This window comes from Oryza sativa, chromosome 2, assembly GCF_034140825.1.
Source record: "Oryza sativa Japonica Group chromosome 2, ASM3414082v1".
NCBI lineage: Eukaryota > Viridiplantae > Streptophyta > Magnoliopsida > Poales > Poaceae > Oryza > Oryza sativa.
In genome coordinates this window covers 7,633,353-7,654,736 of record NC_089036.1, presented here as the reverse complement: position 1 = coordinate 7,654,736, position 21,384 = coordinate 7,633,353, and the positions used below count along the sequence as shown (strand labels likewise).

The 21,384-nt window shown below is 43.2% G+C and overlaps 4 protein-coding genes and 1 non-coding gene across 6 annotated transcripts; 1 reads left to right on the top strand and 4 right to left on the bottom strand.

The window, feature by feature from the left end:
• Window positions 1-1,122: 1,122 nt before the first annotated feature.
• LOC4328822 (uncharacterized) lies at window positions 1,123-2,204 on the top strand. Its single transcript, XM_015769269.3, has 2 exons — window positions 1,123-1,738; window positions 1,868-2,204. The coding sequence occupies exons 1-2, from the start codon at window positions 1,463-1,465 to the stop codon at window positions 1,883-1,885; spliced, it is 294 nt and encodes a 97-aa protein (XP_015624755.1). The 5' UTR covers window positions 1,123-1,462; the 3' UTR covers window positions 1,886-2,204.
• A 165-nt stretch (window positions 2,205-2,369) lies between these two features.
• LOC4328820 (protein HIGH CHLOROPHYLL FLUORESCENCE PHENOTYPE 173, chloroplastic) lies at window positions 2,370-7,728 on the bottom strand. Of its 2 annotated transcripts, none has more exons than XM_015767626.3 (17): window positions 7,571-7,728; window positions 6,662-6,877; window positions 6,405-6,566; window positions 6,217-6,267; window positions 5,663-5,797; window positions 5,549-5,572; window positions 5,281-5,392; window positions 4,832-4,957; window positions 4,680-4,729; window positions 4,236-4,394; window positions 4,056-4,151; window positions 3,867-3,982; window positions 3,625-3,748; window positions 3,427-3,540; window positions 3,230-3,310; window positions 2,921-3,117; window positions 2,370-2,836 (listed from the first exon to the last, which is right to left on the bottom strand). In XM_015767626.3, exons 1-16 carry the CDS (start codon window positions 7,619-7,621, stop codon window positions 2,971-2,973), a joined length of 1,764 nt encoding a protein of 587 aa, XP_015623112.1. In that variant the 5' UTR covers window positions 7,622-7,728; the 3' UTR covers window positions 2,370-2,836; window positions 2,921-2,970. The 2 variants fall into 2 exon arrangements, with proteins under 2 accessions (XP_015623112.1, XP_015623113.1); XM_015767627.3 differs by having other exon boundaries at window positions 2,370-2,732.
• On the bottom strand, window positions 7,163-7,234 carry TRNAQ-CUG (transfer RNA glutamine (anticodon CUG)). Its single transcript has one exon. It is a non-coding gene; the product is annotated as a tRNA-Gln (tRNA).
• A 494-nt stretch (window positions 7,729-8,222) lies between the features above and the next one.
• On the bottom strand, window positions 8,223-11,731 carry LOC107275710 (G-type lectin S-receptor-like serine/threonine-protein kinase SD2-5). Its single transcript, XM_015770478.3, has one exon. It carries the CDS (start codon window positions 10,893-10,895, stop codon window positions 8,385-8,387), a length of 2,511 nt encoding a protein of 836 aa, XP_015625964.1. The 5' UTR covers window positions 10,896-11,731; the 3' UTR covers window positions 8,223-8,384.
• A 2,533-nt stretch (window positions 11,732-14,264) lies between these two features.
• LOC4328818 (U-box domain-containing protein 4-like) lies at window positions 14,265-17,033 on the bottom strand. The gene has a single exon (NM_001409914.1). The coding sequence runs from the start codon at window positions 16,809-16,811 to the stop codon at window positions 14,625-14,627; it is 2,187 nt and encodes a 728-aa protein (NP_001396843.1). The 5' UTR covers window positions 16,812-17,033; the 3' UTR covers window positions 14,265-14,624.
• Window positions 17,034-21,384: the final 4,351 nt, after the last annotated feature.

Below are 21,384 nucleotides of genomic sequence, written 5' to 3'. Positions count from 1 at the left end.
AACCGTGAATCGCTCTAGCTAGAGGCCGTTTTTGCATCTTATGGTCCAATGCCCTATGGGTATGGTCACCATTGCATGGGTGGACACCGTCCATGATCCCATCCCCCTGTTGCAAAATTTGCCATCATGCGTACGAACCAATCCAGATTCAGATATCTCACTCCATCTCCATCTCATCTCATCTCATCACAGCGATGCATCACATGAAGCATATGGAAAGGAAAGGAAAGGAAGAAAGAAAGCAAAGTTCCATTATAGCTGATGCCTGGCTAATTAAACACACCAGCAGATCTTGTGCCTACCTGTTCTGAAAGGTACTAGTAGGAGTTAACCAGAGTCATCAACTTTTAGTTAATTAAAATTAACAGGCATGTGAAAAGTTGGCCTAGCACAATGCATGCACTAATGATGCAGCCCTGCATGCACAACACTGAACACCGGTAAAGAGAAAATCCTATAGGAGCATGTTTCTATTTGGGTTACCCTCGAAACATTAGTTATAAAGTTAAATGATTTTAGACAGTAGTTACTTCATCCGTCCACAAATATAAGCCTTTACGTGAAAATTAAGGATTTAAGGTTGTTGTGAAATTGCTTGATACGCCCCAAAACTTGATATTTTGAGAAACATCATACTCAATGATATAATACTGTAGAAATGTTTATATTTAAGGAAAAATTTTAAACGCTAGAAATATTTATATTTATGGATAGAGATAGTATGCTACATGCATGTTTTAAAGAAACTAGCATCCTCAACCTTCAAAGTCAGGTGACATTAATTGTCACTAATATATTGGCCCCATAAGAGCAAGTTTAATAGTATAGCCAACTACTAGCTCCAATTCATGTATAACCAATCTAATAGCTCATTCATACAATAGTTATATACTACTCTATTAATACCTGGTCTCACATGTCATACACACATTGCGTCTTGAAGTCCGTGCTACAGCTGGCTACAAATCTGTAGCCCGCTACCCTTCTCTCCTTATTTATCTTCTTAAAATATGTTTGCAGCTAGCTTATAGTCTGCTATTGTACCTGCTCTAAACCTTGGCTCACATGTCAATGATTAAGTCACCGTGGACGTGAATCCTAATCCGTTAAAAGTCCCCTCTAACCACAATCTCCAACTGCAGAAAAGGCAGCATGAGATTCTTTCTGCTCTCTCACTCCCAGCCCCACAACCACAAAAACACACACACATGCATGTTGTTCATCTTGGCAGCTAGCTTGCCCTGCAACCAAGCAAACACAACAGCTCACCTGCCTCTTGCCTCTCTGCTTGCTGCTCCCTGCCATTGTCCCTCACACACACACACAAACTACACACCAATCTGAATCTTTTTCCCTCAGCATGAATCATCATCATCGTCATCAGCTATCCATATCATTCCATCAGTCTCCTTTGCTTCCTTCTCCTCATGCATTCTGTCTGCCCTGACCAGGACATGCTGCCATGTCGACCTGCCATTCTTCACCACCATCGCTCGTGGACCTCGTGAGCCTCCCACCTTCTTCTCCGGCGGGCGGCGGCGGCGGTGGCGCCGGCGCCGGCGTGGTGCAGGTGGTGCCGCTGGACGTCAGCGAGGAGCTCCTGGGCAAGTTCCAGGACACCAGCGAGTTCGGCTTCGAGTACGAGAAGAGCGGCCTCTGGTCGCCGCTGGTGGTGCGGCCGGAGGCCCTCGTGCTCGCCGGCGGCGGGAAGCGCCGGCGCCGGAGCTGGAGGAGGAAGGTTTGTGGTTTGCACTGCACTATTGTGTCATGTGCTCTTCTCACTTGTGCAGAAATGTGTTTGACAAATTTCTGCTTCTGAATTCCTAGCTTAATTAGCTAATGACAGTTCTTGTTTCTTATGATGCAGGTGTTTTGCTGCTGGTGAGTGACAGTCTGACATGCATGAAGCATGGGGAGCTTTGATCATTAGGCAAAGGACTCATGGATATGATTCTGCAGTTTAGGGAGTTTTTCATGTAATTATGGGAATATTGATTGGATGTATAATTGCGTTTCACGGAGTAGTAATTTCACCTTGCCTTCCTCTTTTTAATTTTGGCTTTGTAACGAGGAAACATGTAGAAAATTAGTACTCAAATGACTTGTGTGTAGTAGGGATTGTAGTGGTGTGTTCACTGATTTTCAGTTTGGTAGAAAACCTGATGCTGTGCAAAATATATGAATGCTTGTGTTTTAACTGTTCATTTATTTCTAGTGATATGGATGTACCTTGTTTTCATATTCATGGTTCATTCTCTCTTTTGAGGGGTTTCATCTTCCTATTTCTTCATCGTATATTTTAAATTAAAAAAAGGAGGGGTGCGTTGCAGTAACCAATAGAGGGGCAAACTAAAAAGAGACATAAAAAGTTTGAAAAAAAAAACTGGAACTGTAAACTTCTCTTCTCTCTGTATGACAATGTATTTGATTTTACAAAATGGTCGATCTAGATTCCAATGACGCTATCTACAGCACACAATTCAGTGAAAATAAAAGCAACATAATATACAGAATCTGCTACAGAAAGAGCTCCAATGCTCCATAACCTTTGAGCTCTTGATCGACATCCATATGTCTTCTGAAGATGTATGCATATCTTCTCATACAGATACAGCAGATTAAATATAACACAAACTCCAGAGGATATACTACTTTACATAAAAAAAAGAAACAACTGTTCCTTCACATACTTCACAAAGTACTTCCCATTTGGTATTTTGGAAACCACATGACTGCAAAGATTAAGTGTGGCACATATGCTCAGGTACTGCAACTATTGGTGGTTTATGAATCAGACTTGCATATTTATGTAATTCTGTTCATGTTCAAGAAGCACCTATCATGAAGTTAATTTATGAAATTCAGCGTTATAATCTCATATATCTTAAGTGGTTAAGACCTAAATACAATGGAGAATTACCATGTCAAGATTTGTCAAAGCAGTTGGGCGTTCTGCATTTAACATGTTCTTCAGACCTGAGCAGGTGTTCCTTCTAGTGCCTCTTTACCTGTTATGCCAGCTTTGAGCTCTTTGAAATACACATCATAGTCTTTCTCTGGAGGAGGATTTGAAGGATCAACCACGAAAGGTTCACTGAATGGAACAGTGCTCTTGACCTAACAAAAAAAAGTACATGAGTTAGCTTAAAATGAAATAAAATGCCACAATTTCCTTCTGAAGTTTTGTTGTCCCAAGTAGTGTCTTGCAAATGAGTTGCAGAATTTTAACCTCAAAGGTTTTCTCTACTGCATTTGGACTTGCCAGAGCTGCAACACAAATGAAAGCAATTTCTTCCCTTGATATCTTTCCCTGAAAAAAAAAATACAGGAAACTTATATGAAACTGATGCTTTATTTGATCTTATGGAGGAAGAAGAATGGCGTGGCATCTTATGAAGGCAACAAACAAATGCTGCCTCTACATACTGTGATATTATCTCCCTGGTCAAATATGAGGTCAGCTCCAGCTGGTTCCTCTGTTAGAGCACATGGCCGCACAATAGTATATGGAATGCCACTTTCCCGGATTAAATCCTCACCCTGAAAGGACATGCGATAAGCATTTAGACATGATGTGAATCAATAAGCACAAATGCACAATAATAAAGGAAAAATGGCGCATACCTTCAACTTGTAAGTTAGAATGGAGCCCAGCTCTTTGTTCATGCGAACAGCAGGAGGTTGTTTACTTAAATCCAGGCCTGGTCTCTCAGGTCTTGTAACTCCTGCAGAACTAACATGGACAAACCTGCAAGTAGAATTGTCATTTATTCTAGTGAGTCTTGATGACTTCCAAACAATCGGACGATTACAGTGCTCATTTATTCTGATGATGTCATATAGTAAAACTAGTACAAAGAACAAACCTTGGAGTGATTGGCTCGTTTATGTATGCTCTAATACTTGAAAAGGGGAGCTCAAATGAACCTTCTGTAAATGTTGGGTTCAGCTTTCCGTCATACTCAAACTTGCTAAACATGAGCTACAGAATTATCACAGCAATTTCAGGTTCAGTTATTCCTAAAAAATTATACCAACACATGAACACATTGTACCTGTAAGGAAGTAACATTGCTTGCATCAAAGGGTGCAGCATCAGGCATAGTGCGGGCACGGAATACAGGATTCAGTGAAGAGAAAGGTAATTTAACCTGTTCCATCAATAAGAAGCATAGCTGTAAGTTGCTGAAACAAAGGGACGTATTTTTTTCAATAAATCAACAAATACAACATACACTTTGCCATTCCCCCTTAGTCGTGTCAAAGCTTGCAATGTAGCCGACAGTATCCCATTCAAAGCTAGTGCGCACAATAAGTTTATACCGCCTCCCGTCACCCTTAACACGTAGTTCAATACCGTCATATGCTGACAGATCCTCAGGCACTGTAAAATTCTGCAATCAGAGTAACATATCACAATAATAGTTAGGGACATTTAACTTTGTACCACTTTTAAGATGTGGCAATTAATTATTTGCCACTCGCTGTTTATGACATGTGGGTCCTCATTTGTCTATGACATGTGGGTCCAGTGGCAAATTATTTATCACCATCTGTAAGAGTGACAAATAATTAATTATTCCTAATAGTTAGGACATGGAAATAAAATATAAATCAACACACAAAACGGCAGCAACTTTGTTTTTTTTTTTTTTGGGAAAATACATGTCAGTAGGTACCTTTGTCCTTATACTAGTGAAGCCACCGTTATTTGAAGTAGAGACAGTACCTAGAATACATTGCACAGACCTGCTTAGACTAGAGGTTTTCCAAAGAATTGCCACATCGCATATACAAGGAGTCGAGGGATCATTAAAAAAAAACAAAATACCTTTGAACAATCCGGTTGGTCCATCAGTTTCACTTCCTGTTGGTTGGATTTGGAATGTGCTTTCACTAACACCTCCCATCACAACATCATCAAGTGCTCCCCAAACAATCTTTCCGGATAAGTTGCCTAAATAAAATAACTAACATGTTGTGATAAGGAAAAAAAACTTATATATTGAAAGACAACTAACATACAAATGTATACACATGTAGGGATGGAAAAATAAATTTATACATGATTCAGTTGCAAGCAATTCACTATTTTGTTGTTTTGAAAAAAATCACTGTTATGATCACCATAATTACTAAAAACTGGATTTCCCGCAGATCTTGCACCAAAGTTTTTGGGTACTATGGAGGTCCCCTAATGAATATGAGTTGAGTTGAGTGTAGATTTAAATCTCCGATATTTCTTTCAAAAAACATTTTGGTATGGAATGAAAGATTTACCTGTGCCCCCAAAAAGCAGTTTCCCTTCAGTCAGACCCACACTGTTCTTGACAGCATTAATCAAGTTTTGCATTCCAAGGTATTCTACCATTTCAGGTGAAGGTCCCTTGATCTGATAGGCATAACAAAATAATATAATGAACTAGCTTTTGAACGAGCAAAAGTGCAAACTGATGCAATATTTCCATGTTGTATGTTGGGAATGAGGATGTCAGTCATCCATTGTTACTTATATTCTACAAGAGAAGGAATGTATTGATGCAGCTACCTCAGGTTCAAAAAACTTGATGCCCTGCATGAAGATGAGATTAAATGTAAGTTTGTAGGGTGTAAAGTAGAGTACGTGAAATATTGGTAACATATGATAGGGCATTTGGCGTACCTGTTTATACTTCTGCCTGTCTGGTGTATCGCCTTCCTTTGGCCCAACTATAACTGACACTGCATTTACCACTTTCTTAATCCCTTTGAAGTACTTGGGATCAAGTGAATTTTCCTTTGTGACATCTCCTATGATCTGACACAAAATAGAAATTTTAATAATATAAATATTCAATACTTCCGTCTTTACAGGTGTGGAAGATTCAATAACCACATAAACCATATGCAAACTAGCAATGAGATAGGAAGGTTCATTATATGTAGTGAATCATTGCATATACGTGGTCACTTCAAACAAAATGTCATAAAAAATACACAGAAATTTTCACTATCATTTAAGAACAAAATTCCCTAGTTTCATTTCATTCACAACTAGAAGGTTAGCAGAAATGTAACAGTGAGACTTACCTCAGGCAATCATATTGCTGGAATACATTGGGTATTGGGTAAGGGTAATGCATATTGGAATACATGGGGTATTGAAATAGACCTAGTTGGTTGAAACTAAACCGCACATGGAACATGAATCTAAATCCAGCTAAACAAGTGGCTTACCAAGTCTACATCGGGCCCCAGCATGCTCCTCGCCTTCTCTTCATTTCTAGCCTGAATTGAAATTTGAAATGTTAGATCAACATTAAGAGCAGCAAAGATCCAACAAAAGAGGGAGAAGTTGGACTATCCATGTAATAATGAATGAAAACAGAGAAGCCAAAAGTAGATAAGCTTGACAAGTATTGTACCAATACTCGAACGGGTATTCCCTTATTCCGCAGGATATCAACCACTCTTCGTCCAACGCCACCGGTAGCTCCAGTGACCAGCACCACATCAGAAGATTCCATTTTCTTTGGCACCTCACCAGGAGCAGAGCCAGTGAAACTGCTAAGAATGGACTCTACAATCTACAGATTGAACAGACAAAACATGAGCACAATGCCAAATGTGAAATAACTGTAACGAGAAGAGGTGAAAAAAAATCCCAATACAGTGAGTAAACCTTGAGAGGATTCGGTGGCCCGTTGAAGAAATACAGCGTCCTGACAAATCTGCCGATATCCCAAGATTGCTGGCCTGCAAAAGCTATCACCTCTCTCCGAGACAGCCGTGACGACGCGCGGCGTGCTGGGCTGTATATGATCGGAGAAAACTGCCTTGAACCGAGGAAGATCACCCTGTGGTTCCTTCTTGTTGAGCAGCTAGCAGCGAATCCCCCCTGAAAGTTTAAAATAAAAAATGAAAACAAAGCATAAATTCGTTGCAAAGATTTCATGGGGATTTATAAATTTAGCTCAACTAAGCAAATGGTGTTTTGATGCAGCAACATCCTTGAAATGAAAACAAAGCATAAATTCGTAGCAAAGATTTCATGGAGCATATATAAATTCAGCTCGACTCAGCAAATGGATTCAGCTCGACGCCTCGACTCAGCAAATGGTGTTTTGGATGTAGCCACATCCTAGCAAGGATCAGCGAGTCAGAAAAAAAATGGAGAAAAAATAGGTCCCACCGAGATTTGAACTCGGGTTACTGGATTCAGAGTCCAATGTCCTAACCGCTAGACCATGGGACCTTGGTGAAAGATAAATCCAGACATATTATAAAATCGATTCTCTTCGGAACATTCCCTCCCTTTCGGAATCCCAACGAACTAGCGAATTCGCGCCGACGATTCGATTCCACGAGCACATCGAACCGAAGAATTTGTGAGAAAAATCGGAAGCGCGCGGGTTTGTTCGCGGCGGGATTGATCTTGCCCTAAGTCCGCTAAGACCAATGATGGCGGCTGAAATGAACTAGCGGAAGGGGAACGCATCGGATTCCTGCAGGAATTTCACGCCGCCGTCGATGGAGAGGACGGCGGCGGCGGGCCGGCAAGGCGAAGACGGGGTAGGGCGTGCGTACTCACCCGGGGGTTGGCGAGAACCGGAGAGGAAGACGAGGCGGCGCAGCAGCTCATCTCTCCTCCTCCTCCGCCCTCCCGGACGGTGCTACGAGCCCTCACCTCGCGGCGGCGGCGGCGACGACGACGGCGGCGATGCTGCGGGAGAAGTTGGAGAGTGGAGTGGAGGGAAGAGGATACCACGGCCACACAAAACTCTTCCGAGTCCTCGGGCGCCCACGTGGCCGCCGCAGCACGGGCCACGTGCGCCTCGAGATTCGTGCAGTGCTCGAGTCGCGCTTAGATTTTTATTTTATTATTTTATAATTCTTTCCCTCTCTCCCGCTTCCCTCGTCGCCGCGCGCTGGCGCTCGTGAGTCATGCCAGCCTCGCCGGCGTCGCCCGCCGCGCCGCGCCGGATGAGGATGGGCTGCGGCGTCGAGTGATTCCTACGGGGTGGGTGCACGAGCGTGCACGCGGCGCGCGGCGCCGACAGTCCGGGGGCGGTGTCCCTCGGCGTGGCCTCCCCGTCGGCGGTCGGGGGGGCACAGATGGTGTCGGCCCTCCGCGTGTTCGACGAAATGCGTGGCCGAGCATGGCAAGGTTCGGATGTTACCTTTTCCCTAGCCCTTCACATGCTACCTTTGCTGTTCGTCTTGTTACTTGGGAAACCATGAAATAGCTCGATAATAAAATCGTTATAATATTTCATTCATTCACACATTGATGAGGATGTTACATATTACAAGGGACAAATTTACATGAGATGCACACTAGCACACTGCACACAGTACTGCAACTAAACTGTAACAAGTATCGGTGTTCCTACTTAAAAAGAGTTTCATCGTGCTGACACTGGTGCTGGGGACAGAGGGGATGAAGCGTCAAAATTAATATCATCTTTACTAGCTGCATCGTAGCCTGCGGATGTTTCCGTGTCGATCGCGCCTTCCAGGACCTTCACAACCTGTGACATGGCTGGTCGTTTGCTGCAGTCGCGCTGCAAGCACCAGACTGCTAGCTTGATCACTTCTATCATTTCTTCCCCGTGTAATTGGATTTCTTCGTTCTGATTGTCCAATATATCTAGAACTTGGCCGACCTTGATTTTCTCTTGAAGTAGATTGATTAGGTTGTTGCTCGCTTCAGGCTGATTGTTATCCAGGTTTTTCCTTCCGCTCACAATTTCCAGCACAACAACACCAAAACTGTAGATATCAGCCTTCTCGGTAATTGTTGATGACAACCATTCTGGTGCTAGGTATCCCCTTGTTCCTCTGATTTTTGTCATGACATGGCTTTCATCCCTATCGATCAGCTTTGCTAGACCGAAATCAGATATCTTTGCATTGAACTTGTCATCAAGGAGGATATTACCAGGCTTGATATCAAGGTGAGCAATCTTCTGTCGGCATTCTTCATGAAGATAGGCCAAGCCTTTTGCAATATCCAGTATAATCTTGTATCGAGTTGCCCAACTGAGTGTACCTCTTGGGTTCTTTCTGAAGATCCACTTGTCTAGAGACCCATTGGTCATATGCTCGTAAACAAGGAGCCTGTGAAACTTGTCAGAACAGTATCCTATCAATCTAACAAGATTGATGTGATGGATGCTTCCAATGGTGATGACTTCGGCCATGAATTCTTCTTTTCCATGGCCAATATCACGCAAGCATTTGACGGCAATTTTAACATTTCCAAGTTTTCCCTCATACACTGGCCCAAATCCTCCCTGTCCCAGCTTTTTGCTAAAGTTATTAGTCGCCTCTCTCAGCTGTTTGTAGGAGAACCGTGTTGGCATGCCAGCCAGTCCTTTAAATGGGTCGTCATCATCCATCTTCCTTTTCATTATTCTTCTGATGATGAGAATAATTATGCAGATAACTGCAACTATAATAGGAGCACCAACATGGTAAACTAATGGATTTAATTGTTTGCTTCTTGGTGGTGGAGGTAACATTTGCACCTTGATGTATGCAGATAAATTGTATCCAACTACTTCAGGCTGATAATTCATGAGTGAGAAAAGCTTTGGCATTAGGTAGCAAGAACCATTAGAGACATTGTTATACTTGAAAAAGGCTGCTTTGCATGAACAGGCCTTCAAGCAAGCCTCCTTGCAGCTATATTCGTCGGTGGTCCAATTTTGTCCTAAATTGAAGTACATGACATTTGGGAGGGGGAGAAGCTGTTGATATTGGGTCAAGTCACAAGACAGAGGAATTGCTAGGGAGCAGCCCATGTTAGGTTGCCGGTTGTCCAATTGGCGGAAAAATTGATCTTCATCCCCAGAATTCCGACTCGGGCAACTGCATTGTCCTTCGGAACAGATACCATAATCTCCACATACTGTGGGATATGCACAATCATCAAGATCCACATGCAGAACATCAGCCTGAGGTTTCCACGAAGTACCATCCCATCTATAAACTCTCAAGTGCCCATCATTCTCGAGGCTCATGAACTGTGCTGAAGATGGCGACGGCAGTGATATATCGAATAGATTGATATCAGTATTGTTGAAGCTAACAAATGCTGACAGGCTACCTTTTAAGAAGGAAATGTAAGTCGTGTAGTTCTTTGCTCCATCAGAGGATATGTTCATATTTGGCTGAACTATGGCATCAGTGATATTGAATCTTCTTTGATAATAGAGCTGTGGTGGATCTGCTTCGATGAAAGCATACAAACCATTGTCAAGTACAGTGAGATAGAACTGACCTTGAGTCCAGTTTGTTGCCAAGGAATCTGAAGTAAGCCTCTTCCCTTGCCTCAGTGACTGCCCAAGAAGGAGCGTGTCAGTTGGGTGCTCAAATGATTCCCACACCGTCTTCCCCATTGCGTCGAAGAGAACCATATTCCCAGTTTCAGCAAGATTCAGACCGACAACACGGCTGTCCGATGTGTTCGTCGACCAGACCAGAGAACCATCGAAGTCTCGCAGTATGAGATTGCCATCCTTGAACTGGAGTGACGCATTATCCTTCACTGGACGGGACCTGTTGGCTGTCCACATGATCCGTGGCATGGACGAGGTATTGAAGGCAGGGTTGCTCGGATCACCAACGGACACCGAGAAGATGGCAAAGAGAAAATCATTGCAAGGAGCGGTGCAGATGAAACCACATGCGAAGAATGGACTATACCATGTAGGATTCTGCCTAACAAGAATCGCTCTGATCGTTGAACCATCTGGGTAGGTTGCACTGTATGGGATGGTGGCATTGTTGTTCGTCCAAAGAGAATTAATGTTGGCAATGGGGCTGGGATAATCAAAGGACCAAGAATGGGAGAAGGGAATGGGCAGCGAGAACAAGAGGAGGAGGAACAGCAAGCTTTCAGCCCAAGGCATGGTTGGTATGTGAGTTCTTCTTGGATGGGAGATGGGGACAGATTATGTGATCTTTTGTTTGAGACGAAAGGTTTCAGAGCCTCAGATGAGAGGCTAGGAGTATGGAGCTTGTTTTGGGAGGCAACATCGTACAATGGCAGGTGCTCGTGTATCAGGTTAAACAATTGGACAATTGGATGAGTGGAGAGTTAGTGGTGCTCAAGTCCCATTATGCTAATATAATTTGCACAGGAGAAACAATCTGCTGACGGCTGTTGATACTTGATATCCACTGCCACCTTTCAATGTAGTTCTGTGCTACATGAAGCAGTCAATCATATAGCTTCTCATGCCTCCTTTTGCTAAAATGATAGGAGTGTATTAACCCAGGTAATTTCTGCAAACCAAGGTGCCGTTTGATCAGCTGACTACTTACTGCACAAACTGGGTCAGGAATCAGTGGGCCTTTGGTTTGTTAGTATAGACTTAAACAAATTGTTGGAAGGTAGTCATGTAGAGCACTAGTTATTAGCAGCCAATTGTAGTCATGCAGCGCACTCATGCAACCGTGCAGGTTCAACTTCTTCACCGACATCAGCAACCTGATGAATTTTGCACGCACGGTCGTTCTTCCCGTTGACATATTTGATAATCTCGATGCTGGTGTTTGCAAATCTTACATTTTGTACTTGTATATTTCAACAAGAAACTGGGTCGGTGACTACTTACTAGAAGCAATGCTATTCGACCGTCATTCCTTTCTTTCTCTGATTTTCACTCTAGAATTTATTTTATGGAAACTTAGTGAAACTTTTCGAGTTTTATTTTCGTGTTTGATGGAAAAAAGAAGCCTTGTTCGTACATCTTTGACCTGGAAGCTCATACTCGTAATGACTGGCTTGCTTAGTTCGACTGGGATACGATTTTTTTCATGTGTACTCTCTGACGTGAACAACTGAAAAATACAAGTCTGTTGCTGCAGTTTTGGTTGGCTAGCATCACGACTCTTTCTAAATCGTACAATCAAGATCAGCCGTGGCATTATGACTTGATGAAGACTTCGGCAGGGAGTACCACAGCTTTTGCGTATGAAGGTAAAGAGTAAACACGCATCTGATGTTACCCAGGTAATTGACAGTATTCTGCCTAATCTTTTTAATCGTCTTCCAAAGCGTCCCGTCAGATCATAGTTAATGTTACTTGTTGGTACAGAATGTGAAGCACACACTGACTGATTGGAGTTTGATCCGAATCAGCTGCAATTATATTATTGACTGCAACTTTAGCAGTTGTAGCTGCTAAGTTGGATCAAACTTAAACGGTACAGATTAATTTGATACTGTGGCAAAAGTGTTGTAATATAAAACATTGCTTATTTTACTGTTGTTCGAGTACTATAGCAGTGAATCTGAACTGTTGATCATTAAAATAAACGGCTGAAAATACATAACAGTCCTATGATGCTGGTTAGAGTTTATAACTGCACCGGATCTCAATCCGATTAGAGTTTTAACTGACGTGTTTTTATTCACGCATCCATGAACGTATAGACAGCATCTGCGTTCAGTTTTGCCTGATTGCAGTATCAGCTTTTCTTTTTTTTTTCTTTTCAATTTTTTAACCCTTTTGTATCCGCACAGACGTTATCTTTATTTTCCGTTGGGTTTGTTTACTATGTTTCTGATCCATTCAAGGCCCATTTTCAATGCATAATTTTACAGGGTTTAAGACATTTCAATTCTCACATGAGTAAATAAAAATTTCTGCGTTCCAAGCATGTTGGCCAGCGGTAACCACTGAAATGTCCCAGTTTGATCTTTCGACTCAACTGAAGTCGCTACTCACGCCATTGATATGTGTGGTTTTCCTCTCATTTTTCTACAGATGAATTTGATTTGATTGGTTGCCGAGACATCCATGTTAGCGACCCCGACCTGAGCTCAAGGCAACCACAAATCCGGCGCCGAGAACCATCCTGATACCGTATCTCCGGTTGCCAGATCGAGCTGCTTCAGCACATCAACCTCACGGTCATGAGAATCACAGGTCCAGCTCATAGCCCAACTGAAACGATCAGCCACAGGCCTTGGAGACCAGCATATCATCCACATGATTTCCGATCCAATTCGCACGCAAGGTACGCCAAAACTCTTCCGAAATTCGCCTAATCTGTTACTGTTAAGTATGAATTCTGAAAAGTTTCTGATCACGGTAAAAACCGGCATGTAAAATGAAAATGGCCCAAGTGTGAAAATGTGCAGATTTTGGGCGACGGTCTTCTTCGTCAAGCCGAAAAGTCGAGAACTGGACACACGTTTTCGTTTGAAATACATGGCTACCGACCCTGGAAGCTGACGAAACGGTGAGGATAATTAAGTACGAAAACGTGATCATGGTGTGAATTTGTACAGGAACCTTGTTAGGTAGACATCAGATGAGGGAAGATATTTCAGGCACAAAATGTCAAGAGAGGTGATGAAGACTGATGGGCTGATGATGGTAGGAAAATTCGGACGATAAAGAAATTCAGATGATTGAGAAGGTACAGGAGTCAGTTCCATACTCCCATATAACAGAAAGATTCTCTGCACCACCTACACCTAGCAAACTTCGATTGTTGTCTTCGTTCAGATTGTAGCCAACCTAACTAAAAAAGATTCACACATAATTTGTTCGTATCCTACTGTACCATATGTGATAAACATATAGTAATAATTTTGAAGGTTTGGCAACTTTGCCAAGAACTGTCATGCAACTGCAAAAGTCACCAATTAAGATTTATTCTTCTCAAAAGGTCATCAGTCCAGGTATCCTGACTTGATCCACCTTTTATTATGGTTGTTGCAGGCTTGTGCTCCTTGTTCAAATGGAAGCAGGGAAATTTCCATCAGGAGCGTGATATTCCACACGACTTCTCCCGAAGAACACACCAGCTCGGTGCCTCGGTGAGTGGAAACTGGGTTCCATTGTGAAATAAAACTTTCTGATACCAATCAGGTTACTGCCGCCGGCGCACCCTGTTTCCATTGAGCTGTTGTATTCCAGAACATCATCTTTACTCACCGGTAGTGTTTTCTGGCCTTCAGTGGATTGATGGTCCCCCTCCTCTTCAGTTGCATGATCAACTTTGTCCTTTCAATCTTCTCCTCAACAAAGTAGAGATTGTCCTAAAGTAGCACAGTTTCTACACCACTCATTCTCTCCCAACAATTTCCATGCTGGAAGAGTTCAGATTGGGGGGGTCTGTGTTGATAGTGCAATTTTTTTTGTTCATTTCCTATGCTAGAATAGCTAGAGTTACTTTTTAAGATATACTACATACTTAATTAATTTTAAGCTGGCTTTTGTAGAGTAAATGTGAAAGTCTATGTTGTATTGCAATCCCATTGGTGAAATGAAATACCATTTCTTTCCACTGTTGCCTCAGTGTAAAGCTTCTAATTAATTTAAACAGTTTACAGCATACAGCATACATATTTGGTGCTTTTTTATAAAAAAATAAAACAAAAATTGGACAATTTCCGAGCTTGCCAAGGAGGAACATCAAGCTGGAACTCTAATTGCACATCTATATGTCTGCACAGTTATCCACATTTCACACACAAACATAGGAACATCTGATATATTTCGAGTATTAAATCCTTTGGATTAAATTTTGTATACCTTCATTGGAGCATGAAATGAAAGAATTTTGGGGACAAAACTCACCAAATGTAACCATCCATATAATCCAGGGTAGAAACCTTTCACCTAGGGCACCTGCACTGATATCGAAATCGGGTTTGACAATTCTCCACTGCCAAAGCTCGCAGCACGCCTTAATGTGTTGTTCCCTACCAATGAACGATCAACGACTGTCAATGTGCTCCCTAGTGCCATTGCTGATGGCATTTGGCTTCTCTGGCACATCTTGACAATCAGGCTTGCTTTCTTCTTGGCGCGCTTTGTTCCGTTGAGGGTGATGGTCTGTATTACTGTGTTCAACCCTGGAATCTTTGCTACTCTCTGCACCAAAGCAGAGCCGCCCCGACGACAAATCTCATATAAAGCTGAGACTGCATTTTCCTTACCTTTTGGAGTTCCCCGCCGCATTAACCCAACAAGGCTAGTGATCACAGTTTCAGAGCTCCCAACAAGATGCACGATGGATGGTTGCTTCATCAGCAGGGCCAAAGCACCAGCAGCTTCCTCCGACACGGTGTCATTCCTCAGCGACTGAATTAAAGCTACAACTGCGCATGACTCGAGCATCCGAGCTGAGCTTTCTGGATGTGTTGAGAGGTTGAAGAGTGCCATCACCGCATCTTTCTTCCCCCTTGATGTCCCCTTGGTCAGCATACTAGCCAGCTCCTCAACAGCCCCAGGCTCATTCATGATCAGTTTTTTGAAATTATGGACCACTGATAGACTAAACAGAGTGGCCGCAGCATTCTCCTTCGCTTCCGTAGTCCATCCATTCTGTAGAACACCGACGATAAGCCGCAAGCAGCCTTCCTGTTCCATAATCCGTCCCTTGTTTGGCTCGAAGATTGACAAATTGAGCAGCGCTGTCACTGCATTCTCTTGTGCCATCCAATCATTCGACAAGAGCAACCTGCAAAGCAGCGGAATCGCACCCAAGTCGGCGATGAAAGCCCGGTTTTGCTTCCCGGTCTTTGCCAGCAACCGAATTTCCTTAGCAGCGACTGCCTTTACATTTTCTGACCCGTCCTCCAGCATCCTGACCAAAATCCTAGCTGTGGCCTTGTTTGCCTCCATTGCAGCCCGACTACTGCAAGATGCAGCAACACATTCCGCCATCCCCTCGTTGCTCTCGGGCGAATCATACTGCAAGCCATACACCCCACACCACTGTGAAATCAAGCTGCGGAGAGCACGGTTCGGCACAAGCCGGTGATCTGCAAGGGTTTGGCCGGAGTTGGGGCAGGTGGAATGGCCCTCCTCGATCCACTGTATGATCGACGGCCGGTCATACGTCTGCCCGGTGGACGCCACCACGGGATCACGCATCAAATCCAGAGAAATTGGGCATGAGAACTCCTTTGGCACCGAGAAGGAGGTGTCATCGCCGCCGCCAATCGAGAGAAGCCGCTGCCTGTTGCCCGACAACGGCCAATCCCGGAGCGCCTTCGCGTTGCTAGGGTCGAACACGGCGAATAGGCAGTAGCGGAGCAAGGCGAGGACGCTGCCGACGAGCGGCAGGTCGGTGTCCTCTTCTTGGCTCAAGATTTGCTCCTCCAGGTAATCGATTTCTGCGCGGCAAGAAGCCGCGGTGGAGATGCCCATGTCGGCGAGGAGCGATTGGAGCGAGGGGTGGTCAGGTGGCTGGCCGAGGTCGAACTGGCGGAGCGCATCCATGAGGCGTTCCCGGAGCGCCGCCTCGTCGGGGTCATGGTATTGCGCGGGCGCGCGGCAGCGGCAGTGGGCGCGGAGGAGGTCGAGCAGGCCGGTGGCGTCGTGCGAGAGGCGGAGTGATGCCGCCGGGAGGACGTCGAGGACGACGGCGAGCTCGGCGTCGAGGTCGCGGAAGGAGGCGGCGAGGTGCGGGCTCCGTAGCAGCGCCCACGCGCGGCCGGCGGAGGCGACGTAGGAGACGAGCAGCTCGGCGCGGAAGAGCACGACGTAGAGCTCCCGGAAGCAGAGGTTGGCCGCGTCGGAGAAGGCGCCCGCCGCCGCGGTGTCGAGGAGGATGGACTCGAGGATCGCGGACAGCAGCGCGAGGCGGCGGGCGAGCGCGTCGACGTTCCGCCGCTGCGACGGCGGCCTGGCCCCCGCGACCAGCGAGGCGGCGAGCGACGCCACCGCCCGGAGCAGCGTGGCCCCCGCGAGCCCCGTGGGCGCGAAGAACGCCCCCGCCAGCGGCAGCCGCCGCCGCCGCGGCGCCGGCCGCCGCAGCAGGAACTCCACCGGCGACGACGCCGACGCCGCCGCCGCCATGCCCCACCACAACCAAGAACCAATCAACCCCAACCACTCCCCCCTTGGATTCTTGCACCCCTTTGACGAGGGCGATTGGAGGAGGGAGGGATTAGGTGAGGGGGGCGTTGGGTGAGGTCAGGTCAGGTGGAGGTGAGACCGAGACGAGCGGTGGCGCGGAGACGGTCGGTGCCCTGCGCGGCGAGGGGTGGAGGAGGAAGAGGAGGAGGAGGAGAGGGCGGCGTGTTCTAGAGGAGGAAGGGGAAGAGGGGAGGAGGAGGAGCGGGTGACATGTCAACCTTGGCTTCGCTGCTTCGGTTTCGTCTTCGCCTTTCTCTATCTCTCGTTGCGTTGGGATCCGCGGTTTTGCCAGGTTTTTTTTTTTTTTTTGGTTTTGGTTTTGGTTTTTGTTGGCTTGCGGCGCCGCGGAGTGTGGGGAAACGCTACGCGTACTGGTGGGGGGGTAAACTTTGCTTTCGGGAGGGGTGTGACACTGGTGGGCTGGGCCCACCCTGCAGACAGAGCTGTCCGACCTTATCAAGGTTCAGACATTTTGTTTTTTTTTTCTTTTTTTTTCCTGTCTCGCTCTAACGTGGTTTTGAGATGGATGAAGATAAAGTGAGCGTTGGCAAAACGAGAAAATTATTAGTTTATGATTAATTGATTTTTAATTATTATAAACTTAAAAATTAAATTTATTTGATATTTTTAAGTGACTTCTATATAGAAACAATTTTAAAACAAACGTACCGTTTAGCAATTTGAAAAACATGCTAATAAAAACTAAGGTAAAATCTGCATCGTAATTAGAAATAAAGAAATACTCCCTCCGTCCCAAAATATAAGCATTTTTAGCTATAAATCTAGACACTAACCAAAAGTTACTATATTTTGGGACGGAGGTAGTAGCAAGATATAACAGTAGAGTTAACTACTACTACTGCTGTATGTAAATCCATCTAACCATAATATTAGGACTAACATGTATAATTATAAGTACATGTTAAGATTTTATCTTAGTTTCCGTTAGCATGTTTTCTAAACTACTAAATAATGTGTTTCATGCTAAAACTTTCTATATAGAAATTGATTTAAAATATTAAATATATCCATTGTCAAATTTATAATAATTAAAACTTAATTATGTGCTAATGGCTTTCTCATTTTACGTGCATCAACTTAATCTTCATCTTTATTAGTTTCAAACCTAATTGGCTATAAGTTTATCTTCAAATTTTTCTCCTCTTCCTTTTTTTTCACTTATGTATTTAATTAATACATATATCTTGAATCACTTCATTATCTAAAAATAATATCTTGAAGCACTTGTAAAGTTAGCTTGATCGACTAATTTCTTTTTTTCTCTCTTCTCTGCTAGTTACTATCTCCATCCTAAAATGTAAGCATTTTTAGCTATGAATCTAGATAACTGTGTGTGCAGATTTATAGCCAAAAGTTATTATATTTTGAAACGGGGATAGTACTCCACTTCTCTAAGGTCAAGTGGGAAGAGCTTCATGTAAAAAAAATGTGGGGAGAGCTTACCTAAAGTTACAAGTTTAAACGGTACTCTGTGTTAATTAAGTCCATCTTTTTATATAAATCATGAATTAGCCAAATCAGTGATCCACTTTTAAGAATACTCCAGTGTTGCTAGGTCTTGGCAATTGGCGTTCAAAAAGTACTCTACTGTAGAAGTAGTATTGATGTACTAGTACGTCCAGTATAGTATTGATTGGTATGGGGAGGTGTGCTATGGTTGGGACGTATGCCTGCCATGAAAATCCAAGGTCAACGCTTGTGCAGCGCAACGGTCTCTGTGCCACCGCAGCAGACTGGCAACAAGGGCAGGAGGCAGGCAGCAGCAGACGTGGAAAACGACCTACCTGCGGGTAGGAATAGGATACCATACCAAGGCATGCACAGTAGTGGAAACTCGTAGAGATACGGAGGTAGGAGTATTTTGCAAGAGATAGAGTTTATTATCTAGGCAAAAATTGATACAGGACACTAAAAAAATATGTAATTGGTTGGAAGATATCACAAAAACGTGACACGGCTAATGGACACTACAAAAAATATATAATTGGCTATAGGACACCGGTCGCATTATTTTATTATTTCCGAGTCAAAAAGAGGTGAAATTGTTTTTAAAATGACGAGATTGCCCTTGACGTCATCTTCCCCCACCCGAAATCACAGAAGTTTTGTAGCTGCCGGCGAGGTAGCTGGCGCGGAGGCTGACATGGTTGGGGAGGGACGAGAGGTGGAGGAGCATGATCTAGCGACTGCTCGAAGCTCCACCGTAGGCGGCTCCTTGTCACGTGCTCCCGTCGTGGCTGTTGCCTGCTTGCCTCCGCGTCCAGTCCCTGCTAGCGCGCTGCTGCGCGGAGCGGCCGCCTGCTCGTTTGCGGTGTCTCCCAGCCAATTACACGTTTTTTGTGTGTCCTGTGGCAAATTTTGCCTATTATCTATGGGTGTGTTTACTTATTTGGGTGTAGAGTTTTTAAAGTATACGAATGCACATTTGAATTATTAAACAGACTAATAACAAAATAAATTACAAATTCTGCCTATAAACCGCGAGACGAATTTATTAACCCTAATTAATCCATCATTAGCAAATATTTACTGTAGCATCACATTGTCAAATCATTGCATAATTATGCTTAAAAGATTCGTCTCGCAATTTACATGCAAATTGTGCAATTGGTTTTTTTCCCACATTTAATGCCCCATGCATGTGTCCAAACATTTGATGTGACATTTTTTGCCAATTTTTTTTATCTAAACAAGACCTATATCTTTTTAAAAACTTCTACTCCCTAAAAAAAATCCTAGTATGAGATTCGTTTAATTAGGATATGACATAACATAGTACAACGAATTTGGATATTCTCGAAGTCTAGATTCATTGTCACATCCTAATACGAGGTTGGTTTTTTACAGAGGGAGTAGTTATGGTGACAGTAAATCTGTCACTTCATTATTGTTTTTGTAGTTTTTGTAAATTACTTTATAATATTTTCTAATATTATGAAATAGCCCAACGTTTGATTCAAACAAGTAAATACCATATAATGATAAGATATTTGATACAAAATATATTTTTTATATGACATATTATATATTTTTCTTCTTCTACCCAAAGCGAAGCTTGAGCATTTTGCTAGTAGCTATAAATTTATATTAGAGCTAACATGTATAATATAGTATTAGTTATAAGGTTGTCTATAATTTTCTTCTCTTCTCTCACATATGCATTTAACGTATTTACTTTGGAGTATGTAAAGAGCTATCTCTTAGAGTGGATACAATAGCAGACTACAAGCCAGCTATAAACAAATTTTGAGGAGATAAAAGAGGAGAGAGAAGAGTAACGGGCTACAGATTTGTAGCCAGCTGCAGCACGGACTCCAATATGTAATGTGTGTATGACAGGTGGGACCAGATATTAATAGTGTGGTATATATTTATAGGTAACTATTGTATGAATTGACTATAAATGATTTGGAGCCAGTAGTGGGCTATACTATTAAACTTGCTCTTATGAGAGCTAACATTCTTTATTTTTCTAATTTTCTCTCACCTTTACATAAGTTTATAGTTGGCTTATAGCCTAGTATTAAACTTGCTATAAGAGTTTGTTCGATTAATTCCTATGAAAAAGGATTAGAGAGGACTAGAGAAGAGATTCATGTAAAAATAGAAAGTGGGGAGCTCCAAATACCGCTCAATTCTCTAGAGAGGGATTAATCGAATAAGGTCTAAGTCATGTGCACATTCACTCGAAAGCTCTCTTGTATCGTAGGAGTACCGGATCACTGAAAGGAGTAATGACTGAGTATTACTATTGTATGTTATCTACTTCCTTAAAAATCTCTAGTATAAATCGGTAGTACCCTGCATGCGCAATATAGAGCACACGTATGTTTGGACAACATTTTCTCGATATGGTTTAGACTGTTTCAAAATACGTGACCAAAATAACAAAAAATAGTTTTGGACTGAAATTTTAGTACTTGTGCTTCTAGCAATCTAGAAGACAAGATTGAAAAAGATAAAAATAAAAATAAAAAAACTCTTAAATAAATTCTAGTATTTAAAGTTGCCTAGGGCTCAAACAAGCAACTCATTTGCCCTATGCTAATGCGATCCTTAGGGGTATGATTTGATGATAAACCGAGTATACATGCTCTCACAACTCGTACCATCATCTGTTATTTAATAAAGGATAAAAATTTATCGCGCCCTAGTTCCAACATTATTTTCCTTAGCTTGCACTCGAGACAGGAGAGAAATCTAAAGTTTATTGCTACATGCCCTGCAAGTGCAATACAGGTTAATGACTAGTATTACTAACTAGCGACGAATAGACATTGGGAGCTAGATATTGCCATCGACGGTAAACTTTCCAGCTAGTTGTAGATTATCCCATGGTAGCTAGACATTTCACTCGGCCGCTCATATTAGCCCGACTCCATGGTCGGTGTATTCGATGTAATACAACGTATCCAAACCAATTGAGTCATTTCATGTGAGGTACCATAGTGGCTTAGTATGTACCCTCGATGGGCGGTCAAGGTATGTGTCA

What these genes read in the sequence shown, in the direction of transcription:
- LOC4328822 (XM_015769269.3), top strand. Translation starts at nt 1,463, where the DNA reads ATGTCGACCTGCCATTCTTCACCACCATCGCTCGTGGACCTCGTGAGC.
- LOC4328818 (NM_001409914.1), bottom strand. Translation starts at nt 16,811, where the DNA reads ATGGCGGCGGCGGCGTCGGCGTCGTCGCCGGTGGAGTTCCTGCTGCGG.
- LOC107275710 (XM_015770478.3), bottom strand. Translation starts at nt 10,895, where the DNA reads ATGCCTTGGGCTGAAAGCTTGCTGTTCCTCCTCCTCTTGTTCTCGCTG.
- LOC4328820 (XM_015767626.3), bottom strand. Translation starts at nt 7,621, where the DNA reads ATGAGCTGCTGCGCCGCCTCGTCTTCCTCTCCGGTTCTCGCCAACCCC. An exon ending in GCAATGTTACTTCCTTACAG is followed by an intron (nt 3,983 to 4,055) that starts GTACAATGTGTT and finishes ATAATTCTGTAG; the next exon opens with CTCATGTTTAGCAAGTTTGA. An exon ending in TTCTAACTTACAAGTTGAAG is followed by an intron (nt 3,541 to 3,624) that starts GTATGCGCCATT and finishes ATGTCCTTTCAG; the next exon opens with GGTGAGGATTTAATCCGGGA.